This window comes from Palaemon carinicauda, chromosome 6, assembly GCF_036898095.1.
Source record: "Palaemon carinicauda isolate YSFRI2023 chromosome 6, ASM3689809v2, whole genome shotgun sequence".
NCBI classification, from domain to species: Eukaryota; Metazoa; Arthropoda; class Malacostraca; order Decapoda; family Palaemonidae; genus Palaemon; species Palaemon carinicauda.
Window position 1 is genome coordinate 22,576,603 of NC_090730.1, and position 17,688 is coordinate 22,594,290.

At 36.6% G+C, this 17,688-nt stretch overlaps 2 protein-coding genes across 9 annotated transcripts in view; both read right to left on the reverse strand.

Moving 5' to 3' along the window:
- Positions 1–1,441: 1,441 nt before the first annotated feature.
- On the reverse strand, positions 1,442–13,163 carry LOC137642502 (uncharacterized). 5 transcript variants are annotated; one of them, XM_068375117.1, is made up of 6 exons: positions 13,117–13,163; positions 11,331–11,441; positions 6,804–7,523; positions 6,289–6,432; positions 2,562–2,744; positions 1,442–2,140 (listed from the first exon to the last, which is right to left on the reverse strand). In XM_068375117.1, the coding sequence occupies exons 2-6, from the start codon at positions 11,343–11,345 to the stop codon at positions 1,613–1,615; spliced, it is 1,590 nt and encodes a 529-aa protein (XP_068231218.1). In that variant the 5' UTR covers positions 11,346–11,441; positions 13,117–13,163; the 3' UTR covers positions 1,442–1,612. The 5 variants fall into 5 exon arrangements, with proteins under 5 accessions (XP_068231218.1, XP_068231216.1, XP_068231215.1 ...); XM_068375115.1 differs by lacking the exon at positions 13,117–13,163 and adding an exon at positions 12,609–12,862; XM_068375114.1 differs by lacking the exon at positions 13,117–13,163 and adding an exon at positions 12,506–12,862.
- Positions 13,164–15,574: 2,411 nt separating this feature from the next.
- The window catches only part of LOC137642503 (uncharacterized), a 28,591-nt gene continuing 26,477 nt past the window's right edge, over positions 15,575–17,688 (reverse strand). For 3 of the 4 annotated variants that reach the window (XM_068375121.1, XM_068375119.1, XM_068375122.1), the window contains exon 6: positions 15,575–17,418. In XM_068375121.1, coding sequence (XP_068231222.1) covers positions 16,870–17,418 — 549 coding nt within the window. In that variant the 3' untranslated portion in view covers positions 15,575–16,869. The remainder of the gene's footprint in view (positions 17,419–17,688) is intronic. The other variant, XM_068375123.1, reaches the window with a different exon arrangement.

Below are 17,688 nucleotides of genomic sequence, written 5' to 3' on the forward strand. Positions count from 1 at the left end.
AAGAGTCTCTTCTACCCTTACCAAAGGAAAGTAGCCACTGACCAATTACAGTGCAGTAGTAAACCCTTTGGGTGAAGAAGAATTGTTTGGTAATCTCAGTGTTGTCAGGTGTATGAGGACAGAGGGGAATCTATAAAGAATATGCCAGACTATTCGGTGTATGAGTAGGCAAAGGGAAAGAACAGTAACCCGCGAGAAGGATCCAATGTAGTACTGTTTGGCCAGCCAAAAGGACCCCAAAACTCTCTAGCGGTAGTATCTCAACGGGTGGCTGATGCCCTGGCCAACAAAACTACATAAAACTACCATCATACTCGCTTCTCACCGAAAGGATAGCCCCACTGCCAGTGACAGTAGAAAATGCCACCTTGCAGTTGAACAATTAAATCAAAGGTTAGGCAAATAACTGTGATTGATGACTGCAAGGGCATCGTAAATCACATTGTGGAGGATTAATTTTATTTTAATTTATTTTTTTTGTTTTGCCAAATCGAGAGAGAGACAGAGAGAGAGAGAGAGAGAGAGAGAGAGAGTGAGAGTTGTTTTAGTATTGTTAAATAGAGACATTTTATTTGCTTTAGCTTTGTCATTAATGAGAGAGAGAGAGAGAGAGAGAGAGAGAGAGAGAGAGAGAGAGAGAGAGAGAGAGAGAGAGAGAGAGAGAGAGAGTGTTTATTTACTTAAGTTTTGCCAAACCGCAAGAGAGAGAAAGTGTTTATTTGCTTAGTTTTGTGAGAGAGAGAGAGAGAGAGAGAGAGAGAGAGAGAGAGAGAGAGAGAGAGAGAGAGAGAGAGAGAGAGAGAGAAAGAAAGAGTCTTTATTTGCTTTAGTTTTGTCAGAGAGAGAGAATTTAATTTGCTTTAGTTTTGCTAGATCGCGCGTGCGAGAGAGTATGTGTGGTTGTGTGTGCGTATGTTTGTGTATCCGCGGTGCGCGCCGAAGAACAAGGGTAATTAGCGAATGATTGGTTGTTGTTAGAAAGACTGTCGGTATATTTGAGGTTGTTTGTTTAAATTTTTTAGCTAGGATAGGGCGGTGATGAATGTCAATGATTTGTGTTCTGTTTTGGTTGCGTTAATATAGTTTTAAGGCTATGTCTTGTTTTAATTTTTCTTCTGTCCAAGAGTCCAGTTTAAAGTAAAGTAAGGGGAAAGTTTGTGTTGTGGGATATTTTGGAAGTAAGAGTGATCAAGGGTGTGGGGGTTTGTGTTTTGTTTACATCCCGCCACAACATGAAACATTATCTTTTGTTAGAAATTAAGCTGTAACTCGTAAGTCCTTGTGTATTTCTTATCAAAATACATCACTCGTGAGATTTTTTAAATACCTTTAAATTTTTTTAGTAATTGAATAAATACTGTATATAGCTATCCTTGTAAAGTATCCACAGACTATTAATAGATGAAAGAGGGGATTTTATGTAAAAATATACAACAGAATATCAGTTGCATTATAATTTTAATTACATTCGCATATCAATTACTGCCTATTTAGTACAATTGACCCCCACCAATATGTCAACACCATTAAGCTAATATCACAACACAATGGTTATATTTGTATCAGAGTAACTGTGAACATATTTATTTTTCCATACAAAAGTTGAATTGATTCAGAGAGAAAACACAATACCGCAATCCATTATTCGGCATTTTTTCATGTCGGGATATGTGACAATTGCATCTCTGAGGACCTCCAATCCCTCCTCCACCTTCCCATAGCATCCGAACAGTCTCATGACTGGATTGTCTCTGAGGCAGATTCCAAATATTGTCGCCGTGGCTTTACTTGCTATGCTTCCAAGCTGGCCCGCCACCCAAGGCTTCTTATATTCTTCCTTCTTGTCTTCTTCCCAGTTTACGTGAGGGATGATGGTCTTCCCACCAGATCCGTTTTTGTTCTCGTAGTCGCCAAAGACTGCTACCTCTCTATCGTCGCCCGTATTCCTGACACCTAGGCATTTGGTGTTGGCATAGGTCGGCCCCATCTCACCAGTGCACATGAGGGAAAATTGTCGGGCCTTATTTGTATCGGCAGGAGAGAGGCGGATTAAGAGTCGCCCTAGATAGTTACTGCCTATTCCCAGTTCCAGGAATGTTAATTCAGGAGGAGTGTTAATCGATTTCATTAGGCCATCGTACTGTAATCAGAATATTTCAATCAAAGATTGTATTTTCACATTATCAAGGACTTAAGATGTTTATAATTCGTAAACTTTTGCTCTTTCAGCTGAAAACTAGTAATTGCTCATTTAGCTTTACTGGTTTATAAGATCATTGGAAAATATAATTTGAAAAGGCCCATCAATCAGGAAGATAGTAACTAGAAAACATAATAAAAAATAAAATAATTCAATTCACCATTTAATCACCATTATAACACTTTTTTCAACTACTGAGCAGCACAAGAGGCTTAAAAGAATAATTTGAATCCATACCATCTGACTGCTGTCCCATTTAGCAAATATAAATTCTCTTTACCACACAACCCTGTGCTGTGATAAGGCCAGAATCAAATAAATGAAACTAATAGGAAAAGAAATATTATGCATTGGCACTCACATCAACAACATGAAATTCGTCAGTAGGTGGGACATGCCCAAGATGGTGGAGGCAGAATTGGTTGTCTCCTTCGACGGTGATCTGTGCATATTTTTTCTTCCCTTGGTGTAACTTGACAGCAAAGACCCTCCCTTTCTGAAGGACATTCCACACCGGTTTCCTCATCTTCTTCAAGTATGTAATCTGAAAACATATTTCATCAGAGGAACATTTCATTTTGAACTTTCAATGACTTGCAAAATAATCCAGTATAAGAAATATTAGGACAATTCATTTGTCCTGCTAAATGGTCAGTCACTTTAAACCAGGAATCTATTATGCAAGTTACCTTAGAGTTTTAAAGTAAAGGGAAAAGTCTATGATAGAATTAATAGAGACAAAATGTCGAGTTTGAAAGTGATTGCAAGAGTAGAAAGAAGAAAAAATGTTCGGTTATGAGGTGAAAGGAAACCAATAAGAGGAAGCAAAAAAATTCAGTATAGAAGGCCAGTGATCTGTGAAGACATGGCAACAGTGTGGGGGCCCATTTAAAACCAGGTGCCTTCCCCTATCTGCCATATTTTGATGTCAGGAGTATGGTGATACGCTAGCTAAGGATATTTCTGATATAAATGAAAAAAAAGTTCTATGCCAGATGGAAATATTAGAAAATGCATGTCATGGAACATTAAATGAGACTAAATAACTCAAAGAAAATTATAGATGTTTCTTTGTACCGATTACTAATTAAATTTGTTAAAAGAAAACATATTAGAAAATAATGATGATGGTAAAGTGATAGAAGAGCTAAGTCATTATAAGTAAAGCAAGACAGGTAGCAGGGTGTGAGCAAAGAAAAGAATAACACACTTGAAAAATCTGTGAATCTGTGAAAGGTAAGGTGAAATGTATGAAGGGATTGTCGAGTCATGGAATTGAAATGTTGTGTTAAAAACAAAGGGCGTAAGCGTTAAAATGAACTCCGCGTAAGCTGTGAAAATGAACTCAGCGTAAGCTCTTGACATGAACTTCATTAGAACCTGAGGCTGACTTAATTTGTTCCAGTAGGTCATTCGAGGCTTGATTTAACTTTCTCTATGAGAATTAATGTTAATTACATTAGTCTGTTAAAAAAAATAACAAACATTTTCTCGTAAAGTTTACACTAATTATATGCATGAAGTCATATAAATAAGAAATAATAAATAGATTAAATGAATTCTGATTTAACTATACTTAAAAAGCTGTTGGTTGGAATGAAAGGTAAGGAGGATGTTATTGTTTGGCAGGGGAGCTCCCTTCCATAATGATATTGGGTAGGTGTCCTTCTGACATTGTTTCACGTATCTTCTTTGCTGCTTATATTTGAGAATCACCGGATCGCTGTGTTGCTTGAAATATATCCCAAGAAGTTTGTTTTGCCTTCCTTTTGGAATGCCAAGGAACATCTCATTCCATTGTCATTTAAAATGTTATTTACATAGTTTGCTACAGCCTCATCTGAGTGAAGTCTGGTAAAAAAAGGAAAAGACATATGTACTTTCACACTGTGCATCCCCCTCCTCTGACGTAGAATGTTCCTCAGTGGCAATCTGTAGCTGTTCCTTTGGAAGATTTGAGTTCTTTTGTGGTGACCTCTGTGCTATGAACCCCCCTCCCCCTAACTCCTTCCTTCTTTTCACTGATATCCAAACTCATAGACTTCCCCAAATATTCAATGTTCTTGACTATAGGCTCAGGTTCAAATCTTTTGAAGTTACTCTTAGGTACAGAGTCTTGCTATATCTTCCTCCATGGAGAGCTCATTGTCTTGGAAATCATTTTACACTAAGGATTTTCTCTGAAGCTTAAGCAGTAAAGAATGTTAAAATGGGCATTTAAGAGGTCTTTGATCGTTACTCTTTACCAAAGGTGACTTCGAAGGACCTTCAAAAAAGCTGTTTAGGTACCGGTCCAGCTTCTCGAAATTGGAAATCACTTGCTGTCCCAGAGTCTGGATCAAAGGAGTCATATTGGAAGGCAAGGACTTAAAATGTTATAAAACAACTCTTCTGGCAAGTTCAGCAACACTTCTTCCTAGCTTGTAGGATGAGCAAAAGCACTGTCCATGAGGGAGTGGGGGTATAGATGGTAATAGTTTTTCCTGATGGTACTTCTTTATATACTGGGCCCAAGCACCTCCTGAATATATTCAATTATAAGTTGTCTAGTTAACCAGGCTGTACTGGTGACCCTCCAAAGAATGCTTAGATTCTTCTTTAGGATTTTCATGTGGTTACATAAATAAAGGCTTCATATTAAAGTACACACTCGTATTCCCAGAGACCACCAGAGTTAGCCTATCTTTCACTGACTTATGCCCTGACAAGATATTCTCCTCCAGGGTTATATAGGTCTTCTTTGGCATTTTTCCATAAGAGGCTTGCATTCGTCACTATTAAAAACCTCTTGGGAGGAATTCATCCCTTTGCCTCAATGAACTCTAAGAATTCTCTGGCAGCCATCACCATACATTACTGCACTATGTTTGCCCATTCCCTTCTCAAATTGCTTGACCCAGTTTTGATTGGCATGGAAAGCCTCACTGCCTGAATCAGGACTTATTCCAGGGCCATCGTTAACAATGTCTGTATGCAGCTTCTCATCTTACATATTATGGCTTAATAAATATTATTACCCCCTAACTAGTTCTTGTTTATACACATCATTAATCATCTTGTCACTATTTAGTAAGGCCTATAACTCCTATGGTTACATCAGCATCTTTAATTGCCTCTTTATTTTTCAGTATGGTGAATATTGTCGATATATGTATACCATACTGCTTGGCTAGAACAGAGACACACGCTGTACTGACTTTGGAATTACCGTTCGGTGTACAGTATTTCCTTTTTCAATACAATCTGTTTCTCATAACTTCTCTTTTTGTCTTAGCACTACCCATACCCGTTTTAGGCCCCATTGTGTTGTTCATTTCAACAACTAAATCAGAATACTACAAATTAATAATAATAATTAAGAACAAGGTTTTGTGTGCACTACGAAACAGCTCTGCTTAAACTAGGTTTATAGTACTGTAGTTACCTTTGTCTGAGTGGTATTATGTCACTGGCAATTTGTCTCAACCAGTACAAGTACAAGCAAGTCACGATTTTTGCCCATTCATCAAAAAAAAAAAATTTTGATATCTGCAATGAAAAATTTATTTCTTCAAACTAAGGAAAAGTCGAGCTCCAAACTTCCACTGTATGTGTGCAATTAATGGACTGTAAGAAGAATTGACACGGTGAAAAGTATGGAGTGAGCCAGATTCGTAAAGGGTCAGTGTAGGCAAACTAATGGATCAGAGTAACTTGGGCTGGTTTCATCATATACATGAATAAAATCAGGCTAGAGAAAAGAGTATAATTCAGAAGTGCTTGGAGAATTGAGGAGAGAAAGGAACAGAAAGGGTTGGATAGATCCCACAAAAGATGCAGTGAACATAAGGATTGGATTGGATTATAAAATCTAGGCCATAGGCCAGGCACTGTCACTAGCAAGTTTATTCAGCACGTGGAAAAAGTAAGGGCTTTAACATCCAGGAAGTCCCAAAGACCCCAGATTAGATACAAGCTACAGGAGTTTGGGTTTTACCTAATTAGCCTTCTGTGCTGATGTGGGAAGCAACTAGATTTGTGAAAGCTTTACTGCACAATTCTGTGGTTTTACTCTCTATAACAAATGAAACGAACAGAAGTTATCTTACTGATAGATATTTCGGAACATTCTCTTCAATGGCCGTGGCAACCAACTCCATAAGGAAATCATGATATTTGACTCTAAGTTCTCTGGCCCCAGAAGTCAAGATGCCTTTCATGCCTGTAAGTTTGTCTGCGACTTTCTTCGTTCCCTGTCAGAGAAGAGTTGTAGAAAGGATATTTATTAGTTTTTTTTTTTCTCTCTTTTTTCATTTGCAAAGACTTGTTCCCTTCCCGAATCTTTATGTTTGACCATGGTTTAAGTAACTTATTATGTTGGCCATGCAAAAAAAAAAAAATAAATAAATAAAAAAGCTCCTAGACAACGTATTTGCTCCTTTTTTGACAAATAATTTGTATTCATCACCTAATGAGCGAGGCTTTCATATAGGTTAGAAATATCTTGAATACCTTACTTATATTATAACATCGGTATTGATAAGATATCTCTTTCGAAACAAACTACTGGACGCTTTGTTACTCTATATAATACACATGATATAAACTTGACTTTTAAACTTACCTCTTCAATTGCATCGCATCTTTTTTTTTTCTTGGCCAAAAATGTCTCGATGTCCTCCACAATATCATTCGTTGTCGAAACCATTCCTTCCGTTTCCTGCATGATGGGGTCGACCTGGGAGAAGCAGGAGGCCTCTTCCATCCTGTCCTTTATATCTCCAATGATCCCCTTCTGCATATCAATTGATGCTATTTGCAGTTCCAACATGCAGGTTACTTTGTCCAGAACATTTATGTGTAACTTGGCACTATTCTCAATTTCCATGAGAACCGGATTTAACTCATTCTTGATGGTAGTTATTACATCTGATAACGATTCTCTGACGATCCTGTTTCTTTGGATGGATGCCCTGAGATGACCCACGGCCTTGTTGCAATTGTCGTAGCTCTCTTTGTAAATTTTCATGTTGTCAGCCTTGTACGCCTTCAGCAAAGTAGGGATCCTACTGCCTGTCAGGTTTACAGGATTGGACAGCAAAGAACTCTCAAGCTCCTTCACGTATTTCAGAACGCTCAAAAGGGCACTGTTCGTGGCCAGGTCCTTCGCAGAGTGGACGTTGAAGACCTTCCGGCAGAAGGGGCAGATCTTCCGATTAATTGTGATGAGGTACTCAGCGCATTGATTGCATATACAGTGAGAGCAAGGGAGGACCCTTGGGCAGTGACGATTTTCGTTGAAAAACTCATTGCAGATTTCACACTCCTTTGACGAGCTGGAATTCTGGAATAATAATAAAAAAAAACACCCAACAAGATTACAGCCATCAAAATTTGTATAAGGATTTCAATAACTTAGTCTTTTCATTTATATTTTTTTCATAATTCATTCAAGATGTTACAGTTGCAACGTTATAACCAGAAAAGAGTCTTGATAGTAAATGTTCATTACTTGTCTAATGTAAGGGAAAGATTCTATTAGATTTTATTCCCATCCTTTTTCCACGTTTTACTAATTCTCTTTATTAGCTATCTGGTAAGAGTTAAATTTCTCAACAACACTGGTGTTCTACTCCCTTTAGAAATTTAGTATTTCATCCCCCCTTTTTCCACAGGCCTACAGAAGCCTGTAATTTACCTATAATACGGCTGCTCTCTGATCTCATGATTGATTCCTTGGCGAAAATAAGACATAGATCCAAAACAGTAGTTGAAAACCAGAAGATTGACACATTTCATGGCCAACCTCTCTATTTGGAAAAACGAGTGTAATAGGTAGTAGGTTGGCCAGGGCACAATCTACCCGTTGAGATACTACCACTAGAGAGTTGATGGGTTCTTTCACTGGCCAGACAGTACAGCATTGGATCCCTCTCTCTGGTTACGGCTCATTTTTTCTTTGCCTACACAGAAGAATGGCCTATTTTTTCCACTTTCTGCTCTTTCTACGTACACCTGATAACACAGAGATTACCATACAATTTTGGTTCAAATGGTTTACTACTGCACTGTAATTGTTCAGTGGCTACTTTGCTCTTGGTAAGGGTAGAAGAGATTCTTTAGCTATGATAAGCAGCACTTTCAGGGGGACACTCCAAAATCAAACCATTGTTCTCTAGTCTTGGGTAGTGCCATAGCCTTTGTACCATGGTCTTCCACTGTCTTCAGCTGGAGTTCTTTCTCTTGCTTGAGAATACACTCGGGCACATTGTTCTATCTTATCTCTCTATTGTTTTCTATTTTAAGATTTCATAGTTTATATATGAAAGTCCTATTTCAATATTGTTACTTTTCTTCAAATATTTTATTTCAACTGTCTGGCTACTTTTCCCTTTTGGAGCCCTTGGAGTTATTGCATCCTGCATTTCCAGCTAGGGTTGTAGCTTGACTAATAATAGCAATATACACAGGCACAAAAAGAGTTGTTTATTTGATTTAAAAAAAAATGTTGCTGTAACGCCTTGAATAGGAATACAAAGAGCATATTAGAAGATTTGAAGCAAGTAAAGAGTTATGAATGCAGACTAAATAAAAAGAAAATGGTAATCACCCTTAAGCAAAGAAGAAAAAAACACCTATTTTAGTGAGATGTGTGTGCTTGATGTGACTGACAGATCCGTTTCACATTGGGTTGAATGGTGGACAAACATACTTTCATTTCTTCCTCAAGAGTTTTCAGCCTTTCCCTTTTGTTAGTTTTAATGTTTGCTAGAGCAGAAAACCTCAACTCACATTGGTAAAAAGTAGAGAACTGGATTAACATTACCAGAGGTTTTTTGGCAACATGAGGATACCCCAGAATTCGTCAAGAGTCAGCTGCATGTGCAATAACTTTAGATCACGATCATGACGCAATTCCACTAACTGCTCTTCTTCCATGAGGGTAAGCTGAGATTGGGTAGATATAGATGCAACAAATGGGGTTCTTATCCAGTCATAGTTTTCAGTGCATATATCTGGGAAATAGTGCTGAAGTTGTTTTTCCAGTACTGCAAGATGCTCAGAAATAATGGGTATTATCTCACCACTGTTTGCTGTTACTGCAACATGTAAGAACATGTCCAAATTGCCTTCTTTTACTTTGCCACCCCACAGTTGCAGTTTTTCTTTCAGCACTTTAATTTTCAGTGGAAGATAAAACATTTTCTGATTTTCCTTGCATGCTGGCATTTACCTTGTTTAAAAGTTCAAAGATGTCAGCTAAGTAAGACAATTTTGCACACCAAGTGTCATCTGCCAGTAAATCACAGAATTCCTCTTGTTGTTCAAGAGTGAAAAAAGTAAGCATCTCTTCCTTCAGTTCGCATACTCGTGACAATACTTTCCCTCTGGACAGCCATCGTGCTTCCTTATGTAGAAGAAGGTTCAAATGTTTTGCCTCAAGCTCTTCGCACAGCTTATTAAACGGACGAGACTTCAGCGGTCGACTTTTTATAAAGTTCACCATTTTTACAACTTTTTCCAGTACAGATTTTAAATCATTGCTAATTGTCTTTGCAACCAGCGGTTCACGATGAAGAAAGCAATGTGATGTTATCACACTGCTGTTTTCTCTCTTCACTAATGACACGAATCCTATAATTGAGCCAATCATGGCATGTGCCCCATCTGTACAAATCCCAACACACGATTGCCAGGTCAAACCAACTGATTTTAAGTACTCACTTAATGTAGAGAAAATATCATTGCCTGTTGTAGTTTCCTTGAGTTCTTTACAACAAAAGAATTGGTTCACTATTTTAACATCATGAATGTGCCGAACGAATACCAGTAATTGAGCCATACCTCCAATGTCTGTGGACTCCTCTACCTGAAGTGCAAACATTTCACTTTCCTTCACAGATGTACATACAGTTTCCTCTATGTCTGCTGACATATCATGAATCCGTCTGCTAATGGTACTATCCGAAGTGGGAATTTTCCTCACTTCTTTTTCAGCTTCACTTCCAAACATTGTTTCTACTATGGCACTACATGCAGGTAGAATCAGAGTCTCTGCTATTGTATGAGGTTTCATGCTTTTATCGGCAACTTTGACTTTCTTAGAAAGCATCGCACTCTGTTGTTTTTGCTCACTTAAAAGTCCTTGCTTGTTAGCAAGATGATTATGTTACAGAGTTAAATGCCTTTTTAATTTACTTGGTACCTTTGCTTCATTAGCTAATTTATCACCACAAATAACACATAAAGGCATGGGAGTAACTTCATCACCACACCAGAAGAATCCAAAACTGAAATAATTATCCAAGTAGGAGCGATTTTTCTTGCCTTTTTTTGAAGTTGATTTACTTGTTGTTGGAATGGCCAAATCCTTTTCACTCACAAACCCACTTTTGTCCCTTTCTTCACCCTCACCACTAACTTCGTGTCTTCTCTTCTTAATGACAAACTTATCCATCGTAGGGTATGTTAGAAGCATGATACTGTTCGAAACAACTGTAATATAACCCCAGAAACAGCAAAGAACTTATGCCTTGAGGTATTATGCCTCACTGACTCTGGAGTTTAAAACTGGGGTTATACAAAGCCGACGAGAACCGAACACGTATCGGACGGGCAACGAGTATAAACAAAGAAAATGTGAGCATGAACAGAGTCGACTGTTACACTTTATTATTACTATTTTTGTTTTTGTTGTTATTGTTGTTGTTGTTATATTATTATCATTATTTATTATTACTATTACTAATATTATTAGCAATAGTAGTAGTATTAGTAGTAATTGTTGTTGTTGTTGTTGTTGTTGTATTGTACAAGTATAGAAAAGGAAATATCAACCTCTATTTGCGAGAAATGTTTGAGCATATAACTTCCTACCTACACTGATAATTATATGAAGAATTTTGAAAACTTTTTTTTTTTTCAAATGTTTATTAAGAAGAGATAGGCAAGACAAAACTCATGACAATTTTTCGGCAATCCTAGGCGCTGTCTATGGCACCCAGTTTGAGAATCACTGGTTTAACTAGTTCTACCATATATGCACATGGATGTTGAATGGCCTCTCAAGCCCCAGCGCTTTCTATTACAGCCCGATTCCATAAATCAATTTAAATAGATCAAATGTAAAGCAAACGCAGGTTCTACTCACCATGGCAACTGCCATTTAACAACGGCTAACAAAACAGTTCGTTAGGTTAGGCGAGGTTTAATTGTGGCGAAGAGAAGCGCGGTGACTCGGTGAGAAAATGCCCCCTTTTTACTGCAATGGAAATAAATCAACAACCATTACGTAAATTTAATCCAGCACATTAGGTTCCTATCATAATCTTATCATCGTGTTTTGATGTCAAAGATATCCTCTATCGTTTCTCCATCTCTAACACAAAATTGCTTTCCTTGTTTCAATTGATTTTTTACCAGCATGGTAAGATATATATATATATATATATATATATATATATATATATATATATATATATATATATATATATATATATATATATATATATATATATATATATATATACACACACACACACACACCTTTGATACTGACACACAAGGCAACATGACATTCTGAAGAAATTCCACTTATGAATCAAGTCTCTCTTCTCTCTCTCTCTCTCTCTCTCTCTCTCTCTCTCTCTCTCTCTCTCTCTCTCTCTCTCTCTCTCTCTCTCAAAATATTTCAATAAGTCAATCGCTCTAAGTAAGTTTTTAATATTAACACGATGAATGTCAATTAGAATATAGACGGATTTATTCACCATTCACGACACTGTGATAGTGATCAACTCTATTGAACTAAAACGACACTGGTTTTGGTGACCAGTTATTCTTTTTTTTTTTTATTTCATTTAGAGTTTAATCGTAAATTCCCTAATATTTACTTACCAAATGCAATATACGAAAGACTCACTAATTCTGGAGTATTTTGGAACCAACTTGCTCCTTGTAAAGAGGGATAGATATGAATTATGAATACTGAAAATTAGAAGAATATTTCCTACCGTACTACCGTTGCCAGATGTACGAGAATACGCCTTTTTTATGCCACAAAACATACCGTTAATTCCAACGAAACAAAAAGTTTTTATTCTTGGAAATACAAATTACCCACGAAATATCTTATTCAAAATAGTTGATATCTTATTCAGATTAGTTCATACGATGTATTAAATAAATCGTCTTCAAAAATGAAGTATCTCGTTAGTTGTGACGACAAAGTTAACATGTAGGTAGGCTACGCGTACAACAGAAGCAAAGTTGTTTTTGCAAATTAATCAATAACAGTAAGAAGAATCAAATTTACCACATACTTACCCTGCTAGCCGATAGCTGAACACAAACCTTTCTGCACGAAGTATAACGATAAGGTTTAGATAATATTTGAAATGAATGCACAACTTCTAAACTTTTAAGTTACCGGAAATGCAAATTGACGAGATGTTTTACACTATAGGACTATTGACGTCGAATATACGAGTCTCTCTTTAATGCTGCTACAATCTGTGGAGCCTCTTACTTTCAGTACACAATTTAGTACACAATTAACACAATTCACTTTCCTTCAAGAATGCACTTCATGAGGTGTGGCTATGAGTACTGTCATGTTGTTGTTTAACATTGATATAATCCCACCAGTTGTGATAAGCAAATCATTATCAGCTGTGTAATGTAGATAATTTCGACTGGCAATTGGAGTCGGTATCATAAGACACTATTGTCATAATTTTTTAGTATATTTTGAAACATCGATGCTTGTCTATCTGCTGGACTGGGGTTCGATGCTCGACCTCGGTAGTTTCTTGTATAATGTGACTAGATTTTTGCGGGACATTTCATATATATATATATATATATATATATATATATATATATATATATATATATATATATATATATATATATATATATATATATATACACACTACCATCGTATCTTCTGTGACTTGCTCCGCCATTTCTTCAACCGAGACAATAGCAGCTGCAAAGAGCTGCACTTTATACCCTTTACAATCTGTAATCTTTTCATTCACTTCATAGTATATCGTAGCAGTCGGAGAAGACGATAGAAGTTACCAGATAATGAAATGGCAAAATTAAACAAAATATCAATGGGGAAAGTTTTGATTTTGTTGAACATAAAAGTGGGACTAACGTTAACAAAGCGGGACATTTTGCTAACTTCAACAAAAAAAAAAAAAAAAAAAAAAAAAAAAAAAAAAAAACAAACGTTGCGTCTGCCATATTTATATTGTGGTTATATTAGTGACGTCACTGGAAAGCCTTTCGATATAAGTTACTTCCGTACGAACTGAATCTTCTGAGCACAACGGAAACTTATGTAAAAGAATTTTGATTAAAACGAAATGATTTCCTGATGATTAGAATTTTTTGTCAATAAAAATTCCTGCGAGCCATACAGGCCTATATTCAGGAGATTTAAGAATATAGGCCTAGTCAGGAACTTTCAGAGTACTATAGGCCTATAGTCAGGATAGTTAAAAGCATAGACTTAGAGTCAGGAAATTTAAGAGGAACATAGCCTATAGTCAGGAGATTTAAGAGCAATATAGGCCTATAGTCAGGAGATTTAAGAGCAATATAGGCCTATAGTCAGGAGATTTGAGAGCAACATAGCCTATAGTCAGGAGATTAAAGAGCAATATAGGCCTATAGTCAGGAGATTTAAGAGCAACATAGCCTATAGTCAGGAGATTTAAGAGCAATATAGGCTTATAGTCGGGAGATTTATGAGCAACATAGCCTATAGTCAAGAGATTTAACAGCAAATATAGGCCTATAGTCAGGTGATTTAAGAGCAACATAGCCTATAGTCAGGAGATTTAAGAGCAATATAGGCCTATAGTCAGGAGATTTAATATAGGCCTAGTCAGTAAATGTAAGAGTAATATAGGCCTATAGTCAGGATATTTAAAAGCATAGACTTATAGTCAGGAGATTTAAGAGCAATATAGGCCTATAGTCAGGAGATTTATGAGCAACATAGCCTATAGTCAAGAGATTTAACAGCAAATATAGGCCTATAGTCAGGTGATTTAAGAGCAACATAGCCTGTAGTCAGGAGATTTAAGAGCAACATAGCCTATAGTCAGGAGATTTAAGAGCAATATAGGCCTATAGTCAGGAGATTTAATATAGGCCTAGTCAGTAAATGTAAGAGTAATATAGGCCTATAGTCAGGATATTTAAAAGCATAGACTTATAGTCAGGAGATTTAAGAGCAATATAGGCCTATAGTCAGGAGATTTATGAGCAACATAGCCTATAGTCAAGAGATTTAACAGCAAATATAGGCCTATAGTCAGGTGATTTAAGAGCAACATAGCCTGTAGTCAGGAGATTTAAGAGCAACATAGCCTATAGTCAGGAGATTTAAGAGCAATATAGGCCTATAGTCAGGAGATTTAATATAGGCCTAGTCAGTAAATGTAAGAGTAATATAGGCCTATAGTCAGGATATTTAAAAGCATAGACTTATAGTCAGGAGATTTAAGAGCAATATAGGCCTATAGTCAGGAGATTTAAGAGCAACATAGGTCTATAGTTAGGAGATTTAAGAGCAATATAGGCGTATAGTAAGGAGATTTAATATAAGCCTAGTCAGGAAATTTAAGAGTAATATAGGCCTATAGTCAGGATATTTAAAAGCATAGACTGATAGTCAGGAGATTTGAAAGCAACATAGCCTATTGCCAGGAGATTTAAGAACAACATATCCTATGGTAAGGAGATTTAAGAGCAACATAGGCCTATACTCAGGAGATGTAAGAACAGTATAGACCTATAGGCAGGAGATTTAAGAACAGCATATACTTATAGTCAGGAGATTTAAGAGCAATATAAGCCTATAGTCAGGTGATTTAAGATCAAATGAGGCCTATAGTCAGGAGATTTAAGAGCAACATAGCCTATAGTCAGATTTAAGAGCAGCATAGGTCTATAGTCAGATTTAAGAGCAGCATAGGTCTATAGTCAGAAGATTTAAGGGCCATAATCAGGAGATTTAAGAGCAACATCGGAATATAGTCAAGATTGAAGGGTCAATATTGCAATTCATTTCTGCTCGCATCCCATTCCTATGGTATGTTGCCACTTTCCACTCTCTCATTCTATACAGGAGGTTGTTAGATTACAACCAATGCTGCCCGTTAGAGTTTAGATATCAGTTATGCTCACCCACCCAGGGACTGACCACGCCCACTGATAAAAAAATACATTTTTTTCTATCTTTTATGAAAATACAATTAAATTTTATTTCTTTCTTCTATCAAGAAATACTCATTTACAAATTATAATTTACACTTTTGCATATACATTATATCTATTATAATATAAAAAAACAAATTGCAATTTTATTATTCTTCTAAATATGTTTTCAAGTTAGAAACATACTGATCTGAGAAAATATTTTTAAACATGATTCTTATATCCAATAATAATCATGTTGAAAATACATTTCGGTCAGGCTGTAGGAAATCAAATAAAAACAATATAGCAGTTACCTTACTTGATTGTTTAGAAAATATATTGTATTTTATTATAAACAAATAACATTGTGTAGTTTAAACATTACATTGTTATCACATATGGCATTATATTAACCCACATGAGCATTTCAGCATCTTCTAAAATGTTCTTCTTTGAACAAAGTAAGGAATTAATTTAGAAATTCCATATTGATATATAAAAATAGAATTCACTCATTGCACAATAACTACCTTAGTGCCATAGCCTCTGTACCATGGTCTTCCTCTGCCTTGGGTTAGAGTTCTCTTGCTTGAGGGTACACTTGGGCACACTATTCTATCTAATTTCTCTTTTTCTTGTTTTGATAAAGTATTTATAGTTTACATAGGAATTATTTATTTTAACGTTGTTACTGTCCTTAGAATATTTTATTTTTCTTTCTTTCCTTTCCTCACTGGGCTATTTTCCCTGTTGGGGCCCCTGGGCTTATAGCATTTTGCTTTTCCAACTTGGGTTATAGCGTAGCAATTAATAATAATAATAATAATAATAATAATAATAGTTACTTTATAAATTTCATTTTTATTTATTCAAATAGTCACTCACTTCCTACATAAATGATAAATATCGTTACTTAAAGTAAGCTGACAAGGTATTCATATGACTTGGAATGAACATGAAAAAAAAAATGTTACTTTAAAACCATCTGCCTTTCTGAAACCATAATTTGCATTTTTCTGAAATCAAATTCGAAAAGAAAAACTATAACTTCTTAACTTTAAATTAATTTTCTTTTTCCTTAGACCAAATTATATAAACAAATTATAACAGTGTATTCTTAAATTGATTCGTTTCTTTTCTTAAACAAAATTTTATACTAAAAATATAAATTAAACTTTAAACTCATTTGCTTTTTTCTGAGACCAAATTTTAGACAAAAAACTTTGTTTAACTTTAAATTAATTTTCTTTTTCTTAAACCAAATTATTAACAAAAGATTATAAGTGTAAACTTAAATTCCTTTTTCTCACCTAAACCAAATTTTATACTGAAAATATAAATTGAACTTTAAACTTATTTGCCTTTTCCTGAAACCAAATTTTCAATTTTACATCGGCAACATTATGGCACAACACAACTGTCACGGGGGGGGGGGGGGGGGGGGATCTACTTAAATTCTAAAGAAAATTAAACTACTCGACATCATCCTTCAATGAAAAGACAACACCACAATCAACAATCTGACATCTCCTGATGTCGATCCCTTTGTCAACTACATTCGTCAGTATCTCCAAGCCCTTCTCGACCTTCCCGAAGCAACCGGGCATGTACGCGCCCGGGTTATTCCTGAAGAAGATGCCGAACATGGCTGCCGTGTCCTCCGTCGTCAGGCCCCCGACCAACCCCTCCACCCAGGGCTTCACGTACTCCTCCTTGTGATCTTCGTCTTTCCAATCAACGTCAGCAATGATGCCTTTCCCGCCGGAACCATCGTTTTCCTCGTAGTCGCCGAAGACGGCGAACTCCGCCCTTTCGTCGCCCTTGTTGCACATCCTCAGGCCGTTGGTGTTGGCGTAGGACGGGCCCGTCTCGCCGGTGCACAGGAGGGAAAACTGTCGGGCCTTCGTCAGGTCGGGAGGGGAGAGGCGGATTATAATGCGGCCCAGGTACTCGTTTCCTGTTTGCATTTCCAAGAAGGTCAACTCTGGATGCTTGTCCATTCCTTTCCTCAAGTCATCGTACTGTTAATGCAAAAACAATAATAAAAAATACCGTATATTCTGAAAATGAAAGGTAAGAAAGTAAGGCCGGGAGCACACTAGCGACTCTGTGGCGCCACAATGCCACTGCATCGTATGGCGGGGATGTGGTCTCCCATAGGTTTCCATTGTTTTCTAGTTTTGCCGCGCAAACTAGCGACTGTGGCTCTCTGTCGCTCATTCCCGCCACAGGCGTGGCGTGGCTTTGAAAACAATGGAAACCTATGGGAGACCACATCCCTGCCATACGAT

Excerpts from the sequence above, each read along its gene's own strand:
- LOC137642502 (XM_068375117.1), bottom strand. Across the intron at positions 6,433-6,803 it reads GATGCGATGCAATTGAAGAG|GGAACGAAGAAAGTCGCAGA; the intron begins GTAAGTTTAAAA and ends CTTCTCTGACAG. Across the intron at positions 2,141-2,561 it reads ACGAATTTCATGTTGTTGAT|TACGATGGCCTAATGAAATC; the intron begins GTGAGTGCCAAT and ends TTCTGATTACAG.